This window comes from Phaenicophaeus curvirostris, chromosome 1 (assembly GCF_032191515.1).
Source record: "Phaenicophaeus curvirostris isolate KB17595 chromosome 1, BPBGC_Pcur_1.0, whole genome shotgun sequence".
Classification (NCBI taxonomy): Eukaryota; Metazoa; Chordata; class Aves; order Cuculiformes; family Cuculidae; genus Phaenicophaeus; species Phaenicophaeus curvirostris.
In genome coordinates this window covers 188,167,525-188,188,264 of record NC_091392.1, presented here as the reverse complement: position 1 = coordinate 188,188,264, position 20,740 = coordinate 188,167,525, and the positions used below count along the sequence as shown (strand labels likewise).

General features: G+C 39.5%; 1 protein-coding gene across 4 annotated transcripts in view; it reads right to left on the bottom strand.

Moving 5' to 3' along the window:
- Nucleotides 1-20,740, bottom strand: part of ATP8A2 (ATPase phospholipid transporting 8A2) — a 326,443-nt gene that overhangs the window by 81,172 nt on the left and 224,531 nt on the right. For all 4 annotated transcript variants that reach the window (XR_011339668.1, XM_069882897.1, XM_069882904.1 and 1 more), the window contains 3 exons: nt 17,948-18,009; nt 17,544-17,600; nt 13,435-13,542 (listed from right to left, as the gene is read on the bottom strand). Coding sequence is in view for 3 of the 4 variants with exons in the window: in XM_069882897.1 (XP_069738998.1) it covers nt 13,435-13,542; nt 17,544-17,600; nt 17,948-18,009 (227 nt within the window). In the remaining variant the exon portion in view is untranslated. The remainder of the gene's footprint in view (nt 1-13,434; nt 13,543-17,543; nt 17,601-17,947; nt 18,010-20,740) is intronic.

The following is a 20,740-nucleotide window of genomic DNA, read 5'->3' as shown; positions in this document are numbered from 1 at the left end:
CAGGAGCAAATGATTAAAATTCAAGTTTCCCAAGAACAGCAAAGCCAGCCAGAGGCTACTGACCTAGAGGCAGTTATTGAAAGACAGCAGGTATGAGCAGATCTTGCTGCTCTTCTATTGCTAAATCTCACATTAGATGTTGTTTGAAGCTTGTAGTGCCAAGGGTGAGTTGGGCTGAAAGGGCAAAAATAACAGTGTGTGTAAACAATAGCTTAAAAAAAGGGAAGCATAAAATAACATACTGGAAGTCTCAGCAGTTTGCCTGAAGTTTTGACTGCCACTGCTCAGGCAGATACTTTCCATAATAAAATAAACAGATTTATGACAAGCTTGTAATTAAACCACGTGAAGAAAGAGTAAACTTCTGCATGCTGTTGTTTTTATGCCACTTCCAACAAAATTAATGCCAGTGTTATGCATGACTGGGTCCATCCTTGCTTGACTGCTGGGCTGCCTTTTTCCCATTCCCTGTTTTTATGACCTACACTTCCAAATGTCTGCCAGTGCTCCAAATTCAAGGGCACAAAACACCTGGTTTTTTTTCATGTATTCTCTCACAGAGCAATAAGAAAAACTCATGATGTGTTGGATAGTGTACTTAAGGCAGCTCTGTTTCTGCATTGAACAAACTTAGGAGCCTGTTTAGAGTTTCAACAGTTAATCTGCTTGTTTGTGAAACTCCCTCAAGTGCCTCCTGGTTTATCAACAGCCATACAGAGGTGCCAATACCACATTCAATAGAAAGACAGAGGTAAAGTCAGACTGTGCATATTTCAAAGTGGTATTTTAGAAATCCACTTTGAAATTCAGAAGTGCTGTTAACAAACTTTGTTACACATCTTTGCATGCACTAGCTTATCTAATGTGCAAAGCAAAAAAGCTACTCCAAAGCCCGATGAACAGCCAAACACTAAGCTTTATTTATTGCTGTTAACATCAAGTTCTTCCATTTGCAGCTTTTGCTCTATGGTTTTGACCTTACTAGACCTCATTTTCACACAGGCTCCCTTGCCAGCACACTTAAGAGATTTTTCAGACTTGCAAATATTTGAAGACAATGGAATTGAGATAAAAACAAGACCTAGGCTGAAGTTGGTTTCCACGTGAGGAAAAAAACTTGCTTTTTCATATATCAGGAAACTAACTATCAGATTTTAAGCGTTTGGTAAATTATAATCAATTCATAGTTAGCTCAAATATAATACTGATATTGAAGAGCTCATCTGGCTGCATTTAAAATTCAAGCTTTAGCTCTATGTGACATTGTTATTTAAAGTTCTAAATTAAAACCTGCAAAACCAAGGATGATTCATTGGTTAAAGCTCTTACCATTTTCTGTATTTTTTTTGTATTATGGATATTTGTATACTGATATATCAAGCTTATATTCAAATCAGTTTCAGACAAATAGCAACTGCAACCTCTAAAAAATCACAACTGAAAAATCCACGGATCTGAGAATTTGTCCATCACTTATTAGCTGTTGCAGAACTGCCTCTCTCCCATCCTCAGCTCTGCAGCACCATCGAGATGTCTGTCCACTGAATATTTGGGAAGGCCAGGACGGGAGGGCAAATTCTAGGACCATATGAAGTGATGGGAAAGCTCTTACAGGCACTCATAGGGATCCAGTATCAGGAAGAGGACCAAAGAGTAACCTCCTCTGGACATGAGCCAGCTACTTCAAGTGGCCAGTATATCTGACTTCCTGTACATAGTACATTCACACTACCCTTAGACAATTGCTTGTGAGAACCCAGACTAAGTTTACTCTGAAGACACTGAATGCTAGCCACAGTTCTCGTGCTCCATTTTGAGGCTGAACATTTGGAACGTGAATAATGCCATTAACCCAGGAGAATTAGGTAAGCCCTGTGGTTTTTCAATGACTTAGTTTTTGTCTGCACTAATTTTACCTCCAAATCTGCATGTCTGAAACTCCACACTCTTCAAGTCTGCTTAAAGTGATTACGTCTTTTCAGTAAATCTTGGATTGTTCTTTCTCCCGGCTGCAGAGCTGTCTGCCTGCAATTTCTCAAAAGAGCGCCAGGATTTCATGTCCATTGGCCTCTGCATTCCTGCCAAAGCCCTGCAGAAATGAGAGCTGCTGCAGCTGCCAGGGTTTATTTACACACATTCCTGCCTCAAATTGAATTAATGAGCATAATTTAACTCAGGCAATGTCCTCCACAGCTCTTGTTTCTCTTTGCCCCTCATGACATTTCTTTCTCTCACATAACCCTTCTTATAGCCTGTCTTAAAGCAGTATCTAAAGTGATTCCAGTGTAAAAAGTAATTGCAGATGAAACTGACCTGATAAAACTTGTACATATCTACTTATGGCCTACCTTATGGCAAGCCCAGGATCCCCTTAATGGGTAACCAGAAGGTCAACTTGAACTTATTTGCTCTGTTCAATCCAAATTTATTAGTTTGGCAATAAGCTTCCACAGTTTAATCGCTTACAAAAGACCCAACCTTAGAAAGAGTTCTGATGTTATATATGAGAGCAGCTGATGCTACACCATTACCTACAGTTGTTAACCTTTATGCACTATATTTAGCAAATCTTTCCTACATGGGTCTCCAGCCCATTTCTGCCCTCAGACACCAGAATTCTGCACCCACAGCATAATAAATTCCTATCTTAACATGCCCCATGGGCACTGTACAGACACACCATATACAGGAAGCTCCTGTTAAGTGACTAACCAAACCAATGCATCGTTTCCCACATGTTCTATCAGAGATATAGCACAAAGATATTTCTCCAAATATATTCACACCCATGCGACTAAAAAAGCCCATTCTCCTCTCTATTACCTCCCTGTATTAACACCCTGTGCTGTTCCAATCGGAATGATTTCTATGATTTCAGCCACACCTTCAGTCCCTAGATCCACAGGAAAAAGACCCAGACTGCTCAGCAAAGCAGTCTGGCTTTCTGGGAAGAGTTCTCTCTTGTGAAGCTCTGACAGCACCGTATCTATCCAGTTAGGCTGATTCACAGTGAGGACTTTCCTTCCCTTAAACAAGACTAACAAGATGCTCAAGAATATGTCAATGAGAAACTGATGGATTGTGGGACTTGTGGTTGAAACTACAACAAATTCTGTGGACCTGAGCCTGCAGCCCCTACAAACAGAAGATACTCAAGTAGCTCCGGTAAAACGAGTAGGATTGACAGAAAGGCACGGTTACTCATCATGATGGCAGAGCTGGCAGGCACTCTGGAACGGCAAGAGTTCAAAGCATCATTCCACAGTGTCTCCTGAAAAACTTACTACTGCTGGAGAATGCAAGACTGATTTTGAAGCACAAGTCAATTCCTTTCTGCATAGTAAACAGCAGAAGTCAATATGTACAGAATTGCTTGACATCCCATGGCAGAAATCAGCTTACAGCGTGAAGGCAGAAAGCAACTGGGGGAGGGTACGTATGCATCTCTGAACATCCAAAAGTGAAATTTGGAACTCTTGAGCAGAAGCTTGCTCTAGCTGCAACTGGTACAGGCTGGTTGTAAATTTCAGTAGCATTTGGACTAAACAAAGGTGGCATGTTCTGAATCCTCTGATTAATGAAGAGATGAGACATTATCCCCAACTATAAGGCTGATGACGTGTTGTGCTTCTGTAACAGACTGCTTAGACAAGGAAAACCAGGGGCTTGGCTTTCCAAGCCAAAACGAAAGGTCTATGAAAAGAAGTGATTGTCTTGGAAAAAAATGAGGGAGATGGTCTGGAAGGAAGGTGGTGAGGATGCTTCAGGAAAGATCCTGAAAATGGCAGAAGATCCCAAAGAACAAGGACATGCATAGAGATGAATGTTGTGGAACGGCTGGGGACCTTGACCAGTAACACTTGTGGGTGGTCAATGCTGACAGCAGTGGCACAGCAGGAACCAACCAAACTCTCTGCCCAGCTTTCCCAGGGTAGCAATGACCTCTCTGCAGGGAAGGGAAGTTAAGACCTAGAAAACATAACATCATAGTAGAAGAAAGTGAATGAGAATAATCAAGTAGTGCTCTCTAGTCCTGAAATAAACCCCAGTATCCAAATCCAGGCTATAATTTACTTCGTCTTGCCTGTGACAATGAGTGCTTGGCTAAATTTGAGTCCTTGCATGCCACTTATATTGGAAGCTGATGCAGAATATATATATGGCTTTAAAACTATTCTGCTTACTTGCACAGGAAAAGCATGGTAAGGACTTATTTTTCTGACTTCTAACACTCAACTTCCAGAACACACCTATTCTTCACACTTCTGACTCTAAATCCAGCCACTAATTTCACTTAAGAGCACCCTCTCAGTCCTCTCTCTGGCTATTTCCACCTTATCAATACAATTCCATGCCCCTCGGTAGTATCTTCTCCTTGAAATACAGTTGAAATTAAACATACTTGTCAGCAAATGTGTATTTGGCCCTTGGAAAACATTTTGGATTTTGTGGCTGCCTTTCACACATCTTCTGGCCTGTGTAAAGATGACTGATTCAGGAGTTCAACTGCTCTTCACATATTTGGCATCAACAGTAGTGGTGAGACTCATCAGCTCAGTGAGCTTTTGCCTAACCCCAAATGACACTTCTCATCAGCACTTAAGAAAAACTGTTTGATAGAGCCTTGTTTTTGTTGTTCTGCTCCCCTACAGATACCTGTCTTGTTACTCCATATGCTCACTTCTCCCTCTTCCATTTCTTAATGTTTCTTTTTATATTGGCATCCAATTTCATAAAAGAACAACAAAACTAAACTGTGTTACACTATCAAAGAAATTCCCCATCACTTCCTCTGACTTCTGCATCATTAGGGTGGAGAAACTTCAATTGAATTTGGATAGGCCTTTACTGAATGCAGCTTATGTTGAAGCAAAGCTAGAAGTGGTTACCTTTCATGCGTCTCTGAAGCAGAAACAGACTAAAAATATCGCTTTTTGGAATCTTTCTCAAATTCTCTCAGACTCCTGAAACAAGAATATTTCTTCCATACATAAAAATGAAATGCCAAACATTGGTTGTTCTAGTGTACGCACATACGCTGCTGGACAAAATAATGCAGGCAACAGCTTGCATAGATAAAGGAACCATATGACTAACAAGAAATACCAACATAAAACCCTTTAAATATTTACTAAAACAAATTCTCACTCCAAAATACTGCACAAAAGAAGGCCTTCCAAAGGGAATACTAATTTCTTGTTGAGTCTAAAATTACACTTTGCTAACCACATTATTTTCTCTTCTAGTCACTCACACAAGCATTGACTTGAGCATGGAAACTTTGAAAGCCAATGTCTCTTCATTCTTCCCTTCATGTTGCTTGCTCTCTCCAACTATCTCTCCCACTCCCCCATCATCTCCTTTGTTTAGTACTGGGTATAGCTCACATTGTTACAGGTGGAACTGATGGCTGGTAGGTGTTCATCCTCTTCCTTCCCAGGAACCTTCTGAAAATGAAAAGTACTTTGAACACACAATTTCATCTAAATGAGGCCATCATTTCAGAGAATGACATGAAGGAAATAAGTTTGCATATAACATTGTTCTTGAATCATATACAACTCTAAAGAAAATACATCTCTCAAAAAGTGTGTCTGCTTAGCACCACCATTAACAACACCGTTTAATCTTTTCCACTGACTCCTTCCTATACTTTCTGACAAAGTATAGAAGCATTGGTTCAAGTAATACACATACCCAAATGAGAATTTATACTCTAAAATCCAAACACGTGCAGCTTGACTTCCTGCACAGAAACCCAAAGACACTCAAAACTTACAGCATTCAGATTAGAACCATTCTTTGTCAGCCACGTTCAGTGCAAAGAAGCAGCACAAAACACCATCGTCACCACCAGCTGTCGAGTTGACAGGAAAGCCGTAGAGGACAGGCTGCACCAGCTGACCCGTGGCAGTGGGCAGCGTATTTGGGAGGGCTGCACTCCTTCCAGCCTCACTACTTCTGAAGCCTCTGTAGCCATATCTGCCTTAGAACAATATAAGGGAGATCATTTCGACTCCTCAGGGCTTTATGGATCAAATTTTGACATAATGCAATTGGGAAAAAATGATCTCATGAAACAAATACTATAGGGAGGAAAGGGAATAAAGGTATGTTTCAAACTGATCTGGAAATATTTTCCCATATGAACTAGTTATGCTTGTCTCTAACAAAAATACAATCCAACCAGGGCAGGAAAGGAACAGTGGCATGGAACACAAATTGAGCTAAACAAACAAAAAATTCCCCTCAAACAAAATCCCTTTATTATACGTAAATTCAAATGAAAACATAACATGACCCTCTTCTCCCCAAGGAATGAAGGGAAAAACGACATCCCAACCAAACCCCAAGTGTCTGCTATGTGGGCTTTCCTGCATCCATGAGAAAACAAAGCAATTTAAGTGTGACCCAAGCAAGCTATAAAACCACTAATTCCAGCTCACAGACAGTTACCTCCTGCCCTCTGAAACAGATCCCATCTGCTAGTCCTCTTATTTTCTGAAGGAGCCACAGCTTCATAGCCATGAGCTTAAATGCTCTTTTAAAAACCATATAACATATGCAATTATCCTATCACCTTCCTTGCTTTGTGTCCTGGAGATTACAGGAAAAACAGCATATTGATCTCTCTATTTTTATGTCCCCTTTCTCCTCACCATCCTCATCATGCCAGACCACTCAGGCAAAAAACTCCACATAGGAACAACATATTGCTCCATGCCTTCACATTGCCTGTCATATCAAACACAGACAGGATTGCCCCACAGTGAACGCACACAGAGGCAGACCCAAAACTCTTCACTGCGAAGCCTCCTCTCACATTGCCTTCCAGCCCACTCTACCCATCCCCCACTGAGCACATCGCTGGCCTACAAAGTTGATCTGCAAAAGATGCCAGAGGCTGAGTGCTTCATAAATGGCATAAAAACTGTTTGGCTACTCTCCAGTTACACTATCCAAAGAGAAACTTTTTTTTCTTTTACCAAGATGCACACAAACCCCTGTTGTACATGACAAACCCACACTATAGAGCTGTTTGGTTTTCCTCCTTAAGTTTCTAATGCAGAATGTGGCCTCAGAAATGCTCTGATCCAGTATGGCAAGTCATATGTTCTTGGTCTGCCCTTGCTCATCAACAAGGCTGAAAGCAGACTTTTTTTTTTGTAGACACGAGTATTAGTGCATACTGCCTCTGGTACAAAACAGTAGCTGCTCTTCTCTATCTAAAAGCCAGCTGTGTCTAATTAAGAAAATACTGAATAGGATATCTTCCAAACATCTTTCCACAAGCATGCAAGCAAGCTTTGCTACTTTTAAATGCATGAAAATGTGATCTGGGGAAATTTTGAAGGACACTGAGCAACTCTGGACTCCAAATTGAAAAAAGATGCAATCTTTAAAATACCATGAAACAATAGCTCTATCCTGAGTGAAGGAGCTTGTTCCTTGACACTGACATACTCTACTGTAAAAACAATAAATCTGGATAATCTGCTAATTATGCAGAAGTGCAAATGTTCTGTGAGTGCACTGTATTTCTACTTGAGCTTCTGAGCAGCATTTAGATTTGTTAAGGCTACCTGATCTCCAAACACACGCTGGCCAGACAGTATGGCTAGTGTCCAGGTAACACTCCAACACTGAAGGAAAACAGCTGACACCCTGTGCACTGTCTAACCATCTCCATAACATGCAGGTAACCATTTATCTCCACTCACTTACCTCTTGCTCCCCCAACTAATACACTAGCCTGCTAACCACAATTCCTCTGCAGGAAAGGAATCATGATGAAGATGAAGACTTCAGCAGTCTGAAAGCCAGCTGACTGCCCTGTTCTGCATTGCCAGTTCCCAAACCAGAGTGAGTTTTTATGGTCATGGCTTAACCCTGTTTTCACAAGGCTCTATTTATGAAAAGCCAGCACAGTCCTGGGCATTGCTGTAGATGCAGTTCTGCTTTAAAGCCTTCATGAAATACATATGAAGTATAAATAAGTTTGGGACATCTTTTAAAAATATTTAGGATAGGTTTGGTGCAGAGCTGCCAAATATGTAAAGTGGCATGTTTTGGGGAGTTAGTTTTTGCATTCAGGAGTTTTAAAAATATTAATTTTCATTTATCTCAAGTTTTTCATCTTTCTGATATACGACATAGAACAACACAACACCAGGGAACTAGAACTGAAAGGTTCCTTTCTGAAATCGATGTGTGGCACATAAAAACAAACCCACTCCTTCAACAGATGCTTAAAAATACATGCATGCTTCATTAGTCCGATTTGTCTGCACAGAGCCTAGCCCAAGACTGTAGAAAAAGTTCCAAAACCACATCAAGTGCCGCAAAGACGGCTGTGAATAATAATAAAAACAAACACAATCAGCAGGCATTAAGGACCTCAATCTGCAGGCAAAGTCTGCTTTCTGCCTAACAGCTGGATGAAGCATTTCTATGGACCAAAACACTGACACCACAATGTAAAGTGCAACCAACTGCAGACAAACAAACCACAATCCAAACAGCCTATTATCTAACTAGCACCAAGTTACGGAAACACAAGAAGCCAGAAAGAGTAACAACTGAGACCTCTGGAAAAAGATTCAAATGCAGAAAGAAGAGTAAAAATATTCTGGAAAATGTGAAAATGCAATACATTAGGCTGTCAGTATTTCAGTGTGGATTTGAAAGAGCAGTAACATGAAATGTACATATTGCATTGAATAAGAACTACTATCTTGCCTCTAGGATTTTTAGTTTTAGTTTATATTGTTTCCAAGTCTACCAAACCATGAAGTTTTCTTTGATGCTTTAGCAAGAACTGAATCATCAAGCTTTAAGAGAATTTGAGACTGACAGTCAGCTACAAAACTGGCCATGCAGCCAGAGGTCAAACCATCCAAGTCACCTCCCACTCCTCAGAAGCCAACAATACGGTAGAATAGCTATGGTGAACCTGTCTTGCTAATAGCATACACAAAGAGGAATGAGAAGCTTTGATAAAAGAGGGATAAATGTTTTCTTGACAAACCATTAATACAAGTCAGTCCTGCAACTGTTGCAATACATGGGATCAACCAGAGATCTCGATTATGAGGATATTTTAGAAAGCACCCTTAATCCACCAAGTAGAGCTGATGCACAGCTTCCTTCAAGTCTTACAGAAGCAGACAAATAACCTATCAAGAATTTGACACTTAAGCTGGGGGAAAAAAAAAAAAAAGAAATATCTCAGTCAAGGATGTGGGCTGCACTAGGAAACAAAGTAAGCCTGCCACCAGAGCTGTGAAAGTGTGAAAGTGGCTCTTACATGAAGCCATTTCCACTATACAGAAGCAAAGCAGGTGGTGAAACAATTACTTGGATTGCAGTTTTGATTAATCTCCTCTCAACTGCAGTTGTGCAAAAGCAGCTGGGTAGTGGAGCAGCTCCAACTCGAATACCTCCAGCCGCAAGAGAGCTGGAAGCCTCGGGAGAGTAAGAGCTTCCTAATGTTAACCTGACATCAAAATAATGCGTTCCAAATACTGAACGATTCTTAAGCCCTAGTTCAGAGATAAGACTCCATACAGCACAACGCAAAATTTTAAACAACTAGAAATTACTGCCCTGCACTTGGGATTAACCACAATATATGACCTCTCCAAAGTAGATTAAAACCCCCAACTCTTTTACTCCCTCTTCTCCAAACTGAAAAAATTGAGAATGATACTAATCTTCCTAAAGACATTTCCTTAACAGTGACAACAACTAACAAGGCAGAGACAAAACACAGCACTTACATTAAGGTAAGTAGATTAAAAAAAAAAAAAACAACAAAAAGAACCCGTGGCTCAGTATTAGTTCTTTCTTCATCCACAACCAATAACAAATGTTTCAGAGAGGTCAGGGAAATACTCCTTCACTGACACCACTGTTCTCCCTTGAATCACTAAAAAAACAGTATTGTAGCTACGTGTAGCGAATGAAGACACTCCTTGTTCTTCACCTTTGATAACGTCTGAATCAAGACAATGCACCGTTACTTTCGTACATGTACATAACATTCACTTGTACAGATACAAGTACAGGTATCCAGGTATTTGCATGGGTGGGAATACCTGCACACAGTCTTCAATCCCATTAAGCGTAATAATAATAATTCCTGTAAACCTTAAGTGTGTTACAATTCCCACGAAGAAATCCATACAAAAAGAGAAGAGAAGCAGTTTTTCACCTGCATCACCTGTGTTATATACATAAGGAATGAGCAAAAATGTTATTGTACACTGTTTCCTTTGGGGCACCAAATCCCCATCCCCCAGGCAAAAAGAACACCCATGATTGCATGAGGGCAGGACTATGGCTAATGTGCTAATCAACAAAATAGCGCTGGGTTACAAGCCACAAGCCCAAAAAATTGAGAAAAAGGATAATTAAAAAGACACTTATCCTCAGAGAGGCATATTTCTGAACCACCTCTTAATTAATGAATATCAATGTGGGTAGCACTTTTTAAAAATAGAGGCATCTATTTGTTTCCAAGAATCTATAGTAGTAAGTTGAAGGTGGGAAAGTATTTACATCTTTTACAAAATACTGTCATTCAAAGTGAGGCAGCTCCCATAAAAGCATCCTGGCTCCAAAGGTAAGACAAAAAATATACGCTGACTTCTCAGTGTCTCTGTTCTCTGCAAATACAAAAAGAACTATCAGAAGGCTCCTTGGTCTTACATTATTGCTTCTGATACTATTAAAGAAAAATATTATTTGTGTCTGAAAAGGCTCCCCCAAAACAGCCAGAGAGTTTACTTCTGAAGTACCAGATGTCATACCGTTGGAAAACTCGTATTAAGGACTACTGACATTTTTATCACAGCTTTGTCTTATTATGTTACATGTATTCTACTATGACTGATGTAGTGGAAACAGAAAAAATATGTTGACTCTTTGACAGCAGAGAATAACTAAAGTTGCTTCCCTTTGCCCTCAAGGAGGAAAAAAGAAATGGTATTACTTTTCCTGTGAGAAGCCTAAAGATATAATGGGCAAGAAATACTTAGTGAAAATGGTTTAATAAATCCCAGCAGAAACAAAGCATCTTTTCACATACTTAAAAGTCTAGAAGGCACCATGCTGACATTTGATGAATGGATGGAATTAAATGTTTTGTACCTCCTATGCCTTCTACTGATGGCACAAAGTCCTGCCTGGCACAGATGCTAGAGGAGTATCACAGTTACAACCAGCTCACTTCAAGTACTATTGGATTTGTGTAGTATGAGGATCTGAAATATTCTGAAGTTCAGTGTACTGAAAAAACAAACACACTAGCAAGGGTTAAAACCAGAATAAAGTAAGCCTTTCACTGTCTCATTTTGCTTTTAAGATACCTTGATACCTGTGATGCAGAAAAAATAGCAAGAGTACGGGGACAGATTCAGTCTAGAATGCAGCAAGGCAATTTGTTCTACTGACTAGTGTCTAGCACGATCCCAGGTCATTTCACCATGAACTGGTTTTATGACAGCAACTGATTACTCAAAAGACTTTGTGTAAGTTAATGGAAGTGGTAAACAAGTACCCTTTACCTTGGAAGCTCTCCTTGATTTTACAAAAGGATAAAGGAAACAAGAAATCCACTTTTTTCGGCCAAAACACACTGAAAGCCATACAACAGATTATTTTGGACTGCTTATGTTCAAAAAGCATCATTTTAGAATGAAGAACAATCCTTAATGTCTTCGATAATTACTGATCTAGGGATACAGCTCCACGACTACTCAACTCAAAGTGAACGTGCTCTCCATGTAGAAAATAGTCCATTAAATTATTTTCACGTCAGCAAGATATTAGTACCAGTTCTCAAGTCATTACTTCAGAAAGGCAGAGCATAAAAATGAAGTTTAAACAATTTCTAAAAACATACTGAACCAAAACCAAATCCTAATTAACATGGAGCTTTTATTCTTAGATCTGTGATTTCTCTTGGAGCAACTATTGACCAAAACAATATGAATTTTGTTGCAGTTGCAATTAAAAAAAAATAAGAGCTACTTTTGAAAAAAGTGCAATGCCAAGATAAAGCTCATAGTCTAACCCTTCTTGCATGAAGGATCAGCTCACTTTGCTGTTTGTGTTTGACAAGACTGACGTTAATGGCAGCATTACAAGTCTGCTGTGGAGGACAAGCAGTTTGTGGCTCTGCAGGATACTCAGGTTAGATTTCTTCCTGACATATGAAAAAGTGAATTAAAGGTACTGATGTTGTACATGCAGTAAAACACACAAAGACCGCCATGAAATACTATCAGAGGTTTAAGACCTGGTCTGTCTGTCACTTACTTGCTGATTCCAGCCCATCGGCTATCACTCTGCTGTAAAAAGCTGTCCATCAGAATCTATCATAGCCTCCACTATCCCCAGTGTTTTAGCACAAGATAATAAAATAGGTATTAGGCCAGAACAGTAACAATATCATGCGCAACTTCTCTTGTTGAGAACAAACATGAGAGTAACCTCAAAAATCACTAACTGGCTTGTCAACATTTGGCTTTCATTATTATAATTTTTCTAGTACACAAGGATGACATGACTTAAATATGCTTAGATTCTTAGTTAAAATTATTAGTTTGCTTTTCTTCTTTCTGTTATCATAAACAGATCTTTGTATTAAAGAAAACTCTAAGCTTGTTACAAAACACCTTTTTCTGGCCATCTTGACAGTGGTTCCATTTCTACAGAATAACTTTCTACCATACATAAATTAAATCCTTCATTGTTTATGGTAACCCTGTCTTTTAAGCATGCACAAGGCTCCTGAGTGAATTTGACAGGCTCATGACTCAATCTTCTCACCACAGGTTGAAATAATAATACGAAAGGGAAAATTTCACCACCTGGAACTCAAGTGTCACTGCATGAACAAACCTAAAGTTCCTCTAGTATTATAAGGGAACCTGTAACATATCAGCTTAATTTCTGCTTCTGACCATTTCAACCTATTAGTTTATTTCAAATGACTGCGGGACAAAAGGAACAATACAAAAGCAAAATATGCTGAAGAGAAAGAATCCATGATAAAAAGTTAAAACCTCAAAACAAACTAAATTTCTACCCGGCATTTTGTTAAACACACGAAGAGTCACTAGGAAAGCACTAGTGAAAGAGCCAGTCTCACTGCTATCAAAGTGAGCTAAGAATTGTCATACAGTATCCACAGTGCACATAATCACAGATGACATCACTTTTGGGGACAAAAAGAACTCTTCTAATGAGGAGATTAAGCTAAACGAATGCAGGGATTAAAAAAAGGTTAAAATTAAGTACCAGAACTCTTCTGAGAGCATAATTCCTTTGCAAGCATTGTGTGAGTACTGGAAGCAGCAAGCAGCAGTGCTGGTGACAGCAGGGTGCTGTGCTGAGCAGCTTACTGTGCAGCCAAGCATTCATACTGACCTGCCCCAGCATGTCTGGTGCGATGGGAAATATGGGCCAGATGGCTGAGTAGACACCGAAGAACACCAGCCAGAGCAGCATGCTTCCCCAGACGGCCAGGTGACTGAACTGTCAAGGAGCAAGGAGAGAAGGAGAGTCAACACAGGGCACTTTTTCCATCCACCTGACCTACAGGTATCTCTCTGTTCAGGTCTCTACCCATCTCACTGAGGCCTGTCTTTGTTTCAGGCCAGTAGCACAGGTTGTTTAAACAGCATAAACCAGTTCTCTTTAAACTTTGCTTCATGACAGGGCAGAGAGACAGCCTTCTCAGATGATCAGTCTCACTTGGAGCTGTAAAAACTCATCAGATTTCCCTTAAAACTCTGATTTCTCTCATCTAGCTCCTGCTTCCTGTTGTGCACACGCCAGGTTCAACACACACATTGACGGGTAATTTTTCAAAGGCTCAGGTTAAACTTCACATGGATAAATTCCCTATGGCAGAGCATATGTGTACATGCCATGTGCACCACCTGCATACATTTCATGGAGGAAGACTCAGAGTTGTGTAACATACTACCACAATCAATATAATCTGATCAGCTTTGCTTTCTTTGTTTTAAAGGTGTTCTAAGTGATTTACAGAACTGCAATGCATTTACATCCTTACCGGTTCTTTGGTTCATAGACTCACTAAGTAAATAAAAGGAATATGAAAGAGCCCAAGAACGCATCCAGCACAGACTTAATTTCAGTCACATTAAAGAAAGTAATTTTTCCTACACACCCAAACTATTTTGCTGTTCAGCATGATTTAGACTGTTTTACTTTTACACTGCAGTGGATGGAATCACTAATTTCAGTTCTAACAAGCAACTGAGCTCATTATTGGCTTCAGCTTTTCTGGATGCCAACAGCTCCTGTGGCTGATGACTTTGGCTCCAATTCAGAGAAGTACCTGCATAAATCTTAATTACATATAGGTTTTTAGGAACATGGGAATGAATTAATCCACTGGTTGCTGTGGTGGACACAGCATGTTTGTTCAGTTCTCCGCTTTATACTTTCTATCTGATGATTGCATTTGTTGACATTTTGAACATCATGTCTGAGAACTGAAGTGTCTAACTGAGTTTTGTGTTCTGCCCACTGCAAGATAGATGCAAAATTCTGGAAGAAGGAAAAGATTGCTCCTCCTCTGGAAGCACTGAGCATCCTCAGAAAGGAAAGCTTTCTTCAGCACAGGCAGTGAAAACAAGCAAGTAGTCTGCAGCACCATTGCAGACTGGCAGGTAGCTGGGAGCAATTGAAGGCTGCCCTACAGTAGAAGCATTCATATGGCAAAATGTCAGAGGTGATGGAAAGAACACTCTTCCAGGCACTCTCTGAAAGGTGGAATTTTGTTAAACCCTAAAAGTTGCTGGGCTAACGTACAGGACATCAAACAGTCTGTTTCCTGGAGAGACACTGTGGGAAGGAAGATTTGTTTCCAAATTTCACTATTTATTCTGTTTCACCCAGGAGATCTGACCAGCAACTGCTCTATTTAAAAACAAACAAACCAACCCACCCACATTTTTTATTCAGTTTTACTGTGAATAAAACTAAGACTGGAGGGATTTTTTTTTTTTTTAAACACTTGAAGATAAGGTGGGGATTTTATCCTTCCAGTCTACTTTTCTGAAGACTAGGGACAATTCGTGTGAAGATTCTGACTAAAATACAGCCCTGCCACAGTGAGCAGCTGTAGTGCTCAGCTCTTCAAAGAACAAGCACTACAAAGCTGCTGCGAGAATTTGTTTTGAAGAAAAGCCAGCCCCATTCAACAGAACAGCCCAGTACCGCTTTCCTAAAACGACACGATGTCTTCTCTTGAGCTACAGCCTTCTGTCCAAACAAGTGGACAGAAGGCTGTGGGTAGCTTGGACTGATGCTTCCAAGCTGCAGACTCTACAGACTTCACAATTAAAACCAGTAATGATAAAGCAAGCAGGGAAATCAATCCAAGATATAGTTGTACATCTTAGTGTTCCTCTTTTTTAAGAGGTGCATTGATGCTAGTGAAATGACATCTTGGTTTTTTGCCCCTCCCTCCTGTTTTTCTTTCCAGTCTGTTAGTAGGACAGCATCAGTTTTGCACCTCTTCACTTTGCCCCATCCAGCTCAAAGATTTTACTCATTTTATGTCTTTATCTTCTTTTCATGGTTGTTCCAACAATTTCTTCATCTCAGGCTCATACCTGCCTGAACTGCTTCTCTCCCTCTAAAAAAGCATCTGCTTTCAATATAAGCCCCCCTTTCCCTACTGGAAAATATTCTTTACACTCACCCTACCAACCTTTGCACTGTTCATTCTTCACTGATCTCTGTCATTCACCCCTGGAGGATTCACGTGCAAAACAGAAGCACGTCCATCAGATGTGTTAAATGAGTGACAGTCAGAAAAAAGAAACCAAGGCTCTCCCACAAAAACTAGACAGCCTGTATGTCTATCCTGTACATCCTTTTTATCTGAAATAGTTCAGATAGTGTGGTAAAGTAATGAAGAAAGTTTAAGAGTTTTGGAAAAAGCATACTGCAGTGTTCATTTAACACGTAATATTAAGCTGCTCCACACAGCTTCAACGTGCAGATTTTGTTATGCATCATTCTACCACTTTTACCCAAGTCTTTCTTTTCACACTACCTACTGGATATACCAGGCTCCCAGCCACTTGGAATCTGCACTATTTATTTAAAGCTTTCAGCTGAATCCGTCCCAAGTGGCAGTGTCCCTCTCACTCTCAAGAACAAATTGCATGTAACCAATCCACTTGATGATGGAGAAGAGGCTTAAGTCCATGTTGTACATTTAATACTCTTCCAAGTAACCTAAAGATTTTCTGTGCATTGATTCACTCACAGCTGAAGCAATTGTCAACAACATCAGATTCCAAGATGAGTCAGAGGTCCAAGTAATGGGACAGGAATTAGAAGTGTATAAGGAAAAAACAACAAATGCCCTGTGCATAACAATAATTTCTCTATAAAATGCCACTGTTAAATAACACTGAGCTCCACTAAACTTACGGTATCTCTTAAAATAAAAACAGGAGCAAAAAAAACCCTATTTTATTTCAAGTCAGACTATAAGGCAAAGAATATTAGCATGTCCCTAACAATTAAACAACACATGCAGCTAGCATTTAATCTTTAAAATTCAGGAAGTGACATCAGCTCATTAATCTTAACAATTCCTTTGTGAAGAATGAAAGAAAACATTTTACAACTAAACACAGCAATAAGGGTGGGACATTTAATCCAAGCTCCTCAAATAAACTAATAAAATAAGAATATGAGAGACATTAAAATAGCTTGGTCTCACTGTTTCTTGAGAATTAGGTTCCCATAAAGCCTCTCATAGGTCTACAGAAACAGGGATTCCATCAAAACTGAAATACTAGTGTTTCAGAGGGGCTGGGGGAACAAGTGGAGTAAGGTAGTGGAAGTTCATCACCACAGGAACCCTCCTAGCCCTCCATACTCTTTGGAGGTCACTGCCTTGCCAGATTCTAACACCTACCAGTAACAGAGTATTTGCTCATTGCAAGTATATGTCTGAAATTAAGGAATCAACATAACTGTTTGACTAACATCCTTATTACACTACGTTTCCAAAATAAAAATTCATCCAGTGCAAACTTGATGAAGCTTTTTACTAGCTTCAAAGATATTTTCAAAGCCTGATTGTTTATCTGTGTGCAGACATCTTTCATTCTCTATTGCAATAATCTTAAAGGAGGTACAGAGTAAAGATGCCTCTGATCTATTTTCTTAAGAAATTACAGTAGTACGTTGATTCCACACAAAATTCTCTCAATTTTAGATGTTTAGAGACGTTGGCAATATATTTTGTGTTCTCTTCCCACTTCTGACAGGCTACCCTTTTTCATCATGCATACCGTGTGATCTACAAGTTCATTCTCCTCTCACGTCCTCTACTTATGGAGCTTAGCAGTTTATCCTTACTTCAAAGGACCAATTAAAACACTGAAGCCTCAAATTATTTTTAGTACTTCTTTTCTGTATCAATACTCATTAGGGAGGAAGGTGTGCTAATGAAATAAAAGCTACTGAAAAGTACTTACTATAGTCCATGCAGTTGTTTCCAAGCCAGCTTTCAGACAAACCGTGACTACAACAAACTGCAAGGAAAAGAGAAAAAAACGCACCAACTTCACTATTGACACTCTTAAATTCAAAGGTGTTCATGGCCCAATCTTTCATTTACACCTAAAATGTTACTACAATTTAGGTACCGACCCAGGACTATGGCAGTGTGGGATGGGGGAAAGAGAGCAGAAAATACTCTGGGTGCATGCCTGGGGGAAAAAAAAAAATTAAAAAAGAAGGGGGGGAAAAATCATGCACACACTATGAGCTTGATTTTATTTTACTCAGACATTCTTCTGGTTCACACCATTTTCTGCTGGTATAAAAAAATGTAAATGAAACTCTACCACTTAAAAACCGCCAGGATACACAAACTTACAGTGTAAACTATGTTTCCAACAAATAAATAGTCAATTCCCATGCCACTCGTGAACACTGCATCTGAAAGAAAATGGAAGAAAAATTATCATATTTGTTATCAGTTTATCAATAGAATGGATGAAATAACATGGATATATTAAAGAGAAAATAACTGGTCCCAGCCTTGCAATTTAGAACAGGTAAAAGCACTTTTTGACGCTGTGAGATAATGGTAATGCAGAAGCTGTGCTAAGCCAGGCCTCAGACATGATACTTGGAGCATATATCAGAGCCCTCGTTGCCAGCTAGGGGAAGCGTCTGCCAGAGCCTAACGTGTGGTTTGCCTATAAGAGCTGAGATACATCAGGGTCGCTTTTTCTGTCACTATCTGTTCTGCACCACTTACTGACACCTCTAACAATTCCCATTATTTACTGTGCCTGTGAAGAAAAAGTGTATAAATCACCAGCTAATTTGTGATGAATCAGAGATGAATTAACAAAACCTGCAGAAGAAGTTTCATCTATAAAAGACTCATCCAGCATCACAAATACCTTGCTGCAGTTCAATTCAGTAACTGAGCAGCACTCAGTCTCCACGCACCCTTTCTCTAGTTAAGTGTTCACAAGGGTAAGTACATGTTAATCTATCACTTCAAAGTACCAATCTTGGCAATACTTCAAATGCCTGTTTAGTCTTTCTTAGTCCTTGTTGATCAAAACCGGAACACCATGAAAGCACATTCGACAGCCACACTAATGCCAAATGAACTTGTACTCACAGGAGCTTTCAAGCATTACTCAAACATGTTAAGTAGTACTATTTTCACAGGTTTTAGAACAACTGCTAGAGAAATACATAAACAGCAGGGATAAAAAGGCTTAAGATAAAACCTTGGATCTGTTTCTAAACACATGTTGCCCAGCACAGTGCTTCTACTATGAAGGTATGATTTTGCTAGGTTTATTTGCAAAACTGGATCTGACATTGTTAAAATCAGGTCATCTACTTAAGGTAATGACATTCCTATAACGTAGGTAGCCAGAATCAGTAGATTTTTGCCTCTATAGAAAGTCCCTTACACCCTGACCTCTGTGATGAAGACTGTACCCAGCTTATGGGTGAAAAGATTAAATATTTAGTCAGTGCAGTTGCCCTAAGCTACTTGTTATGGTTTTCTTCTACAACAGCCACACGCGGCTGTCTCTGAAGAACCACACAACTTGCAGATATTTTCCAGAAGCTGCTAGTTCTATAACCCTGCTTTCTTCACTGTTTTAAACCCCAAGTACTAAGACATAGCAGCCAACAGGACTAATGACTAACATTGCAACAGGAGCTAAAGCCTGATGCAGCTTGGTTAGTAACTAGCTTGGTTCCTAGCCACCAGCACCTCTTTTAAACTGACTCCTCCCCTGCTACTCTGCAACTTCAGGCATTTACCATATAATTCACAAATACACATCAAATATTAACAGTCGCTTTGCTCTTCCCTCTAGTGTCAACAAAAAAGGCAAAGAGCACTAGATAGCTGAGTGTTCTATGTCCAGTGAACCCTGCTGATGTCAAAAGACTTAGTTTATTAAGAAAAAGGCATGCCTAAATACTTACCACTTTTAATAGATAGATTTAGAATAAATTGACCTAATGACTCTGCTGGTATGCTGCTCCAGTGCTACATCACAGGGCACATATAAGTAATTTAACAATTTTTGGTCCAAGACTTGGGGGTTTTTAAGTTACATTTTAACGCAGCAAAGTTAATGCCTTATTTTCAGTGAGTTCCATGATTTTCCACTTTGGGAAGCTAAGCAGTCCTGAAGGGATTGATATTGCCATTATTGAGAACAGCAGGATGCTCAGTGAACATTCATTTCTAAAGCTACGCAAACGTCCATTCATGGAATATATACATTTCACATTCTAAGCAAATTGAGAGGTTAAAAAACATCCCAGTAGGAGCGGCACATTTTTGTCTCTGGCACTAAAATTGATTTTTCACTTGAAAATACAAGGAAATTTCTAAATTCAATATTCATTCCACTTTGCGAAGCAAACTAAGCAATCTGTTCAAAGGAACTCAAAGTCAGCATTTGAGTAGGTGAGAAATCCAGTTTTATTTTAAATGTTGAAATTAAAAGTACACTATCTATCTAGGAGCTACTTCAAAACACATTTATGGAAGAGTAAAATAAAAACTGTATTTTTCTTTAACTGTAATCACTAAGGACAGACAGCCTAAAATATCTGAATTTGGATGTATAGAAAGGTATTAGAGATAAACACTAAAATAACACCCCAACAGAAATTCCCAAATCAAAACAAAATCCAATCAAACATAAAAAGCCCTCTCCTTGAAACTGAACCAAGCTCTTGGCCCACATACAGAGGAAAGGGAAGAACCTTTCTTGTATGGCCTACCACACAGCCTGAGAAGCTGTCACTAAGGATACAATACTGACATTTTACTCAAGTTAGGTAGATAAACACAAACTTGCCTCCCACAGGTATCTTTACCACCATGCTTCTGATGTGAGCATTCATCTTGCCTCCCTTTCTATTTTCTTTCACCTCTTCCCCAATTAATATGTCCCGGAGTTGAGGAGGTTCATTGAAACTGGTGTTTTCCAGGAAGGAGTTTCAGTTTTGAAGAATTAATGGATTTATATAAACATTATTTCCCCTCCTGCCATCCCAGATTTCCTCAACAGATCTAGTTGTATTTCTCAGGAAATTATAAGACAGTTCCCATGTGTTTTTCTGCTCACACAACTATATTGTAAAGCTAGGTGGGAACCATATGGGATTTACT